The sequence below is a fragment of the Myodes glareolus genome, chromosome 9 (genome assembly GCF_982192425.1).
Source record: "Myodes glareolus chromosome 9, mMyoGla1.1, whole genome shotgun sequence".
Classification (NCBI taxonomy): Eukaryota; Metazoa; Chordata; class Mammalia; order Rodentia; family Cricetidae; genus Myodes; species Myodes glareolus.
In genome coordinates this window covers 39,239,170-39,248,275 of record NC_142034.1, presented here as the reverse complement: position 1 = coordinate 39,248,275, position 9,106 = coordinate 39,239,170, and the positions used below count along the sequence as shown (strand labels likewise).

General features: G+C 48.3%; 1 protein-coding gene and 1 long non-coding RNA gene across 4 annotated transcripts in view; one reads left to right on the top strand and one right to left on the bottom strand.

Annotated features, from left to right (window-relative positions):
• Window positions 1–2,366: 2,366 nt before the first annotated feature.
• LOC125402837 (uncharacterized) lies at window positions 2,367–8,885 on the bottom strand. Of its 2 annotated transcripts, XR_007232768.3 has the most exons (3): window positions 8,233–8,885; window positions 5,477–5,573; window positions 2,367–5,261 (listed from the first exon to the last, which is right to left on the bottom strand). It is a non-coding gene; the product is annotated as an uncharacterized LOC125402837 (long non-coding RNA). The 2 variants fall into 2 exon arrangements; XR_015738789.1 differs by lacking the exons at window positions 2,367–5,261; window positions 5,477–5,573 and adding an exon at window positions 7,418–7,507.
• Taf15 (TATA-box binding protein associated factor 15) overlaps window positions 8,722–9,106 on the top strand; it is a 34,445-nt gene continuing 34,060 nt past the window's right edge. For both annotated transcript variants that reach the window (XM_085695560.2, XM_048437806.3), the window contains exon 1: window positions 8,722–8,851. In XM_085695560.2, coding sequence (XP_085551686.1) covers window positions 8,845–8,851 — 7 coding nt within the window. In that variant the 5' untranslated portion in view covers window positions 8,722–8,844. The remainder of the gene's footprint in view (window positions 8,852–9,106) is intronic.

Below are 9,106 nucleotides of genomic sequence, written 5' to 3'. Positions count from 1 at the left end.
AACTGGTGAAAAGGGGGCACCCATTTCTGGGGAGAACAATTAGATACAAGCACTTCTCTGGGAAGACCCTTCCCTGGAACAGACAATTCCTACCCGAGGGAGCAGCTGGGGGCAGAGTTGGAGAGGGGTTTCTTTGCTTAACTATCCAGCAGGGGATCCTCCTGAGAGGTGCTGCCTGAGGCCTGGGCCAGCCTTCTCCTCTGAGAGCTTCTAGTCTACCTACATGGCCTACAGTGTAAATTCTCAGTTAAGAACAAAACAAATGGTGGATAAGCTTTGGTGGCCTGCACAAGAGGTTCTGAAGGACAGTGGGACAGAGCTACTAAAGACAGAAAATAAAACCTCAATTCTCAGTTAAACTTCAATATTACATTAATAGTTGTCTAATATAGGTGAGTGTCATGTGGCATTTGGGACAGGCATATGAAAATGATTAGACAAAGTTCATCTGGGCATCTTACAATTTAACTGGCAACTGTAGGGGATATGTATGAATTATAGGTATGACAAGGGCAGATGGTAGTTTTGGCTAATGGGTGGATTCTAACAGGCCTGGAAGCACTTCTTTAGATCAGGGAGCTTTGGGAAGTATCAGTAAGGGACACCTGTCTGAGAGTAGACTCAGAGCAGAAGTCCAGTCTGAGCTGATTCTTTCTCCAGCTAGATTCTCCCCATCTGGCGCATTCTCTCCATTCTAACACACCCAGAAACCACTTCAGCTGCACTATTGAGAAAGGCGAAGAGGGAGCTGTGGCTCTCTAGACAACCAAGCATCTGCAAGAATACAGGTTTGGCTACACAGACAGCTGATTCTCCCTTCCTGTGAATCCCAGGGCAATCCCATCCACACTAGTACCACTGCTGAGTTTGGGAGCTACCTTGTTCCACTTTACCTTGTCTCCTTTGTGCTATTATGGGAACAAACAACAGCAACAAAATCCCCTCTCACACACACATCAGGGGCTTTTAATTGTGGAGCCATTTCTACAGCCCCTAAAATAAATCTTTTTTGGTGGAGAGCCAGGTGTGGTCGCATATGCCTTTAATCCCAGCACTTGGGAGGCTGAGGCAGGTGTATATCTTTGAGTTCAAGACCAGGCTGGTCCACAGAGCCAGTTCCAGGACAGTCAGGGCTACACAGAAAGACTCTGTGACTTCCTTAGGAGAAAGCTACTATCCTATGCATTCTTACTTTAAAGGATGAGGAAAATGAGGCTCAGAGATTCCATCATTTGCCCAAGGTCATAGTTCTAGTAATGAAGGCAGGATTCAAGCCTGAATGCTGTAACTCTAGAACACAGCACTATCATACATAAGTGAAATGCATGAAATGTTCTTAGGTTCCTCACAGAAACACTTACTAAAAACTCTGATTCCTGGGCTGAGCTATAGCTTAGAGGTTAAGTATTTGCCCAGTAAGCACAAGGCACTGGGTTCAGTCTCCAGAACACAACCTCCCTTTCCCCTTCCAGAAACATTCAGACTTCTGAGGCTTACTGCAGACTTAAAGAATCACTAAACACTAAATACCAGAAGTGCCCAAGAGGAAATCAGCTCTGAGTTTTCCAATGGTTTTGTTTTTGTCTTCCTTCCTACCCCATCTTTGCTGGGTGGTTTCTGATTCTGACCCAGCAGTGTTGGTAGCATTCACCGCGTGTCCTCTTCAAAGACAGCTGCCTCCCCCTCCCCTTCCTCCTGCAGAACTTGGGGTTTGGCTCAGCTCCTTAGAGCCTCCCAATCCTCCCATAGTGGACAGAACTCTGGAACTCATGCCAGGCCTGGGCATGCTGTGTGCCAAGCGGGGTAGCTGTCAGCGGCCATTCCTCCTGTTCTGGCAGAGGGTCACAGCAGGTCTCTTGAATCAGGCAAGATGTATAAACCAGGACACGGAACCTTTAGGCCTCAGTTTCCCTCTGTATAACAACAAGAACAGCCAGAGTTGTCTTTGCACTTTCCTCCTCCCCGGGAAGTGTGCAGAACACAAAGTAGATTCTATCAGAAGGGATGGATTCTGGGCTCCCAAGTAAGTCAGTCACAGGAGGACCAGCCTCAAGGAGTCCCCAGACCAGCAAAATCTGAGGACTAGTGAGGACAGGAGAGGAGCTGGAGGGAGCTGGAGAGGCTTCCCTTGGGTGGTGCAAACTTTGGTGGAGACATGACTTACCACTGGCAGAGGCTGCTGAGCTTTGAGCGATGCAATTCCCCACTTTCTAGCAATCACCTCTGCCTATAACAGAGGGAAGCTCCCCTATCCAGCACAGTGGACATGGCCTCAGTCTAGGCGCCTTCACAAGTGCACCTGCCTATGTACTTTTGGATCTCTCTCTCTCTGATCAGGGAAAAGCAAGACATGAGGCAGACCTGGCTTTGAATTTTGGCTATTTTACCACATTGTGTGATCTTTGTAAATGAACAACTCTTGAGTTTCTGCCGTTTCTCAAGGGGGACAAAGAGAATTCTTGTCTTTTTTTTCCCCCATGCCCCGACAAGCAATGAGGAGTGAGCAGGATCATTAGTAATCTGAATCCTGCCAAGTACTGGTGATGGGTTGCACAGACACAAGTGCTCACCCCAGTCCTGTGCAGTTTCCATACCTGGGCCCACTCATAGCCCAGACGACATACTGCAGAACAATCACAGCGCTTCTTCCCTAAGCAGTGCTCAGTTCGGAGCAGCCCCACTGCCCCATCCCTCATCACAGCTTAGTAAAAGCGTCGGCTTCTTCTTGGTTTGTTTTGTACTCACACCAGGACCCTGGGGACGTGCGAGGAACACAATAAAAGCTGGGCCAGTCTGGCATTGTGCCCTACTTCCCTTCCACATAAAGGCTGTCTGCCCGCCAGGCATCTGGCCGGCAAGACTGGGCCAGTCACTTGCTAGCATCTGCTGCTTTGCTTAAGAGACCTGCTAACAGGAAAGTGTCTGGTTCCTTTCCACCCTAAACAGGAAGCGCCTGCCATGGTGGGAGGACTGGGTAGCCTCCTGCTGCAGCTGGAAGGCCTGCTCTCGAGGAAGGCTGCAGGCACTGGGTCCCAGGGACACCTCCCTTGCAAGGGGTGGAGTGATGACAATGGCTACATGCTGCCTGTGGCACTTGGCCCAGAGCAGCTGTCCTTTCAGCAAACACTCATGAGACACTCACTTGTGCCTTGGGAGACATAGGACAGTTCTCGGTAAGCTCTTCAAGTTGGAGGAGTTCACACATAAGCCAGAAAGGCAGGCCATTTCTGTGTGGTGCTGCTCCTATTTATGCATTCATTGCACACAGCCCCTACCCCCACTTCCTTTTAAAAAATGCATAATGTTGGAGCTGGGAGAGACAGTTGGCTTTAGTTGTTAAGAGTATTTATTGCTCTTCCAGAGGACCCGGGTTCAGTTCTCAGCACCCACATGGTAGCTCACAATCATCTAGAACTCCCCAGTTCCAGGGGATCTAATGCCCTCTTCTGATCTCTGAAGGCACCAGGCATGCATGTGATGCACATGCATACATGTAGGCAAAACACTCAATACACATAAAATCAAAATAAATAAAACTTTTTTAAATGCCTACTGTTTTAGGTATTGTGATGGGGTGCTTTAGGTTCGGAGAGAAGTAGGCCACATATCACAGAACAAACTAAAAAAAATTGGAAAGCCTCGAATCCTGTGACTGCCACGGGATCTCACTGTGGCTTCGGTGTGAGTCTTCTGAACAATTACTTCATTTGGCTTCTACTTATGTGTCCTGTAGTTGACCATATTTTGAAAAAAGCAGCCAGAGAAATCCTGGCCAAGCAGGTCACACCTCTGCTCAAATAGCTCTGACAGTTTCTTCTCTCACCCGACTTAAATCTCCGGTCCTTAAAAATGTCCTTGCAAGGCTTGCATCAATGATGGAAGAGTTGGGGAGCTAACCTGGCAATAGAGGCAACATAGAAATTATCAGTGGCAATAGGACTACAGGAGCCATGAATTGGAGAACAAAGGGAGGGGGTGGTTTTTGGAGCCAGGGATCAGGGCTCTGAACATTTCCCTTCCTCCAGCAGGCAGGTGCTAGAGCTCAGGTCCCCAGTGGAACCTGAAGCTTGGCTAACTCCCTGTGGAGCAACCTTCGTTTCTCCTGGCTTTCATCTCCAGTCTGACTTCTTATCAGTTTCCCATTGACAAATGCTATGTTTTGTGTGTGTGTTTGGTATGTGTATTAGTGTGTGTGCACAGGTGCACATGCATATGTAGAGGTATGATATGACAAACTTTTCCTGGAAAGACAAACACACACACTTATTCACTCTAAGAAAGGAAATACAGGCCAATGTATAGATACACCAAAGTACAACTTGGTGAGCCAATGAGTTCCACTGGGGTTATTTACAGAAAGTATGGAGGTGGGGTTATGACTTAGAGGAACAGAAATCACTTGAACACAGCTACATCACCAAAACCCACTCTAGCATGGGTGCCGGCTCACAAAAGCTGGAAACCTGGTGCATACCGCACAGCCTGCAGGCAGCTCAACAGGCTGGAATGTGTCTTCTCCTAGTGCCTCTTCCAGGAAGCTGGCTTGTCTGAGAATCCTCTTTGCAGCTTGTCTTGTCTGAGAGCAACACTCAGGAGTCACTTACATAGTCTTAAGAAAAAAAAGCCTGGGACTTCCAGAAGTCATCTGGAATTATTTACCTACTATCTTAAGAAGAGTCTCTGCAGGTAGAATGTTTCGATCCCTGAGAAAATTGCCACATAAAGAGGCCAGAGGTTAAAGTCCAATGTTTTTTTCCGTTGCTCTCCATTTTATTTACTGAAGTAGGGTCTCTCTCTGAAACCGGAGCACACTTGATTTGACTACTCTAGCTAGTCAGCTTGCCCTGGGCACCCCCTGCCTCCCAAGTGCTGGATTCCAGGCCGACCACCATTATGGCCCAGCATTGACATGGGTCCTGGGGATCCTAACACTGACCTTTGTACTTTTCTCCCCAGCCTCTTACTTACCAATTCCAGTGGCAGTAATTGCACAATCTTGAATCTAAAAATTTTTTTTTTTTCATGGCTGAGGATTAAACCTGGTGCCTATAGCTTGCTGGGCATACAGCCAACCCAACACCCACCCACCCACCCACCCACCCATCATGGGGTGGATGAGGGGGTTGCAGGACTTCATGTGAGGCCATAGGGAATAGATCAGGGGCAGACAGGCCCAGAAACGAGACTTCCCAGAAACATTCTGCTGAAGCCGTTGTTCTCTTCTCTCAGTGTGTAGACCAAGGCCAGGCAAGCGAACATCACTAGAGAAGGGAGAGTCACCATGAAGCGTTAAATGGGTGAAGACAAAAGCTTGCTGTAGATATCATCAGGGCCCACTCGCTTCGTCTATGGGGCAATCACTCGGAAAGCAGAAGGGCACAGGGCTTCATCTGTGGTGGAGAAGGCCCTGGAACAGAGTAGACATGGGAGGAGCTTCGAGTTTGGCGAGCAGGGACACTGTGCACAGATCACTGACCTCAGTTCAAAGGTTGGCAGGATCTCTGCTTCTATTCCTAATTGACCATGTGATCTTGATCAACACGTTCACCTCTCTTGAGTTTCAGGGTTATCGTCTACAAAATACAAATCCCTATTTCACAAGTCTGTCCTGAAAATGAGATAATGGATACAGAAAACTGTCACTCCTAAGTTAACTTCCTCAGAAGCTCCCACGTTTCTTCTTTAACTAATTAACTGAGCATTAATTAATGTGTGCAGAGGTCAGAGGACAACATGCAAGAGTCAGTTCTCTCCTTCTACCATGCAGGTTCTAAGGAAAAAACTTACACTATCAGGTTTGGTGGTAAGTGGTTACCCGATGAGCCCTTTCACTGGCCCTCAGGTTTACCCCTTTTAAAATTGTGATGCCCAAAGTCATCCATAAAGCATAGAGCAGACAAGGCCTTTCAGACTAGCTTCTGTCACTGCCCCTCCCCCCCTTTTGAGATATGATCTTTGTCGTCCAGGTTGGTCTCAAACTTAGGATCCTCCTGCAGCAGTTTCCCGTGTGCTGGGATTATACACATGTATCTCCATGTCTATGTGGTGCCCACTTCTGACATGGCATTTCTTCTCATCCCCCATCTCTACAACTCCAGTGACAAGCCAATCAGGGCTACTCACAGTGCCCCCAAGCGCTCTCTCTCAGGATCGCCAATGCACCCCGTTTTGCTTGGAATACCCACCAGCTAAATCCTGATTTTCCTTCAAAGCTTGGTTCAGGAGGCACCTCATGCGGGATCTTTTCTTGATAATCCTACCTTCCTATAGACGAAGTGTCCTATTTTCAGAACATCTTCCAACCCTAGAACATTCAGTTCCAATAACTGGTAGGAACCACAGGTCTGCACCACACCAATTATGCGACTGTCGCTTCTGGAGGGTGGCAGCTGGGTTTGTGTCTCTGTCTTTAGGACTTCCCAGGTTCTACGCACAGAGCAGGCCTTAGGAAAGGGAGACTGAATGAATAAGTGAATGAATAAGGATATAAACACAAGCAGTCAAAGATGAGCAACACTGCTTTCAAAATAATTTGTTTTTATTTTATGTACATTGGTATTTTGCCTGCATGTATCTCTGTGTGAGGGTGTCAGATCTTGGAGTTACAGACAGTTGTTAGCTGCCATGTGGGTGCTAGGAATTGAACCTGGATCTTCTGGAAGAGCAGTCAGTACTCTTAACCGCTGAGCCATCTCTCCAGCCCGAACAATACTGGTTTTTTTTTCTTTAAAATTAAAAACAAAACAAAATAAAAAAACTAACCCAGATCTCTTTCTTCCTCCTGAGACCTGATTCTCTCCCGCTACTTCGCTACTGCACAAGCTCCTCTTCTCTGGGTTATTTTTCTCATTACAGATGCTCAAGTTATATGTATATGACTCGTAGTAGTGAAAGACTTATTTCTTTAGCTTTGCTTGTTTGTACCCATCTGGAGGTATATATATATATATATATATATATATATATATATATAATATATATATATATATATATAATATATATATATATATATATATATATATATATAATCTTCCGTCTATACAGTTAAGGGCATAATGAGGAGAAATGACCTCATGCCCCTTTCTGACCTCAAGTATCAGTTCTGAACTTGTTACTCCATCCCAATCTGTTCCCCATGGTCCCTATCCCAATGAGTGACACCTCCACTTGCCCATATGTGTATACTGAAAACCTAAAGCTCTCTGCACCAGCTCCTTGCACACGCACTGATCACCACTTCTTCCTAAGTGTGCCCGTGATTTCTGTCCTTACCTTCACAGCTACTTTGAATCCAGTGCACTATGATCTCTCACTATAACCACCGCATTGGCTAATGGCATGATCTCTCTGCTTAAAATTTTGAATTTTGTTTTGAGGCAAGTTCTCTCTTTGTAGCCCTGTGTGTCCTGGAACTCACCATGTACACCAGGTTGGCCAAGAATTCAGAGGTCTGCCTGATTTTGCCCCCTGAATGCTGGGATTAATAGGCATGTGCTACCTCGATGGGCTGAAAAAAAAAATATTTACCAGTGTTGGAAATTGAACCCAGGAACTCAAACATGTTAGGCCAGGCTTTAATACTGAACAATATTCTCAGTCGCCCCTCCTCTCAACACACACACACTTTTAGACGTTTCTCATCTCCAACCTGTTCTTCATTTTGTAGCTGGGAAATACGTATCTGATCTCACCCTTCTGAAGTCTCTAGTGGGTGGATCCACCGCCTTCAGGATAAAGTTCAAACTACAAGGTCTCAGCTATTTAGCCTCCTACTTTTCTGGCATATTCTAGTATTCTCCCCTGCAGGCGACACTCCAAACATATCAAGCTACATGTTCTAAAACTCTGGACAGATCTTCTGCCCTCTTCTTCAACTTGATTAACTCATCACCCAGGCTTTGGTTCAGCTGTCTCACTCGGGGAAATGGCCTTCTCGTAGTTTTCCAAGCCCTTTCTCCAATAGAGTTTACTGTACAGCGTTAGGTTAAAGCCCTCAGCAGTGGGGTTGGGTTACTAGACTTCCAAAACACGACCTCAGTCTGTTCGTTTCTATCCGCAACCAGGAGGAAATATTTCATCAGTTCCTGCGCGAATTAAATGAGATGATGTAAGACGCCGATCAATAGCTGTTATTATAGAGGATTGAGAAAGCGCGATTCCCGCACCACCTTATCCCCGGGGTCAGGTTTGCGCGTGATTTAGACTGAACTCGCGTTTCTGTCCTCCTCTCACCTTGACTTCTACCGGACAAGGCAGTTCGAGCAAGCCTGGAGGTGATCGGGTACCGAGCTCGTCACGACTTTCGTCCCGCGCGCTCCTCAGACTCGGAACGCCCCCAAGTGGTTCAAGCTCTGCATCAAGAGCCGGAGCGAGGCCGGTCACACCATTCCCGACATTAGAGGAAAGAAACCCGTTTCCCAAGTCAATAGTTCTGACTAGGAAAAAGGGCGCCTCTTTCGCTTTCACAACTCACAATTCTACCCGTCCCAAAACAATTAGAACTGGGGTTGTAAACGGGACGGAGCGAGCCGGCCCTGCCGCCTCCCCCTAGCCCCACGAGGGCTTTGGTACTTTCCTTTCTCAGTTCCCTCTCAATAATGGTACGGTCGCGGAGGGGCGATCCGGGACAGACGCCGGGGTCGACGGACCGGAGCGGCGTAGGACCACCCCTCCGGCCGCGGCACGGTGGTATCGCCCTTCGCGCGCTGATTGGCTGCCGCGGTCCCGCAGTCGGCCTCAGCCCGCCGCGCCGCCCTCAGAACAGCTCCAGAAGCCGCGCCGCCTGACTCTTCGTTTGCCTTGTTCTCCGCGGGCCGTGAGGGCTCCGCGCCGCGGCTCTTAGGCATGTCGGGTAGGTGACGCCTCCGGCGAGCAGCGGCAGCGGCGAGGAGGGGTCCGGCGGGTGCTGGCCGTCTTCCCGCCCACCGGAGGGCGGCGAGGGAAAGCCTCCGGCCCGAGGGAGGCGGGAGGGGGGGGCGGCCGTGGCGCCGCCATGTTGGACTGGAGGCACGCACGCTCCCAACGCTCCCTGGCTACGAATCGCGGCGGGAGAGCTCTGAGCCTTGTCTTTTGACCCTACCCTTGGAACCTGCGGAGACGCGCAGCT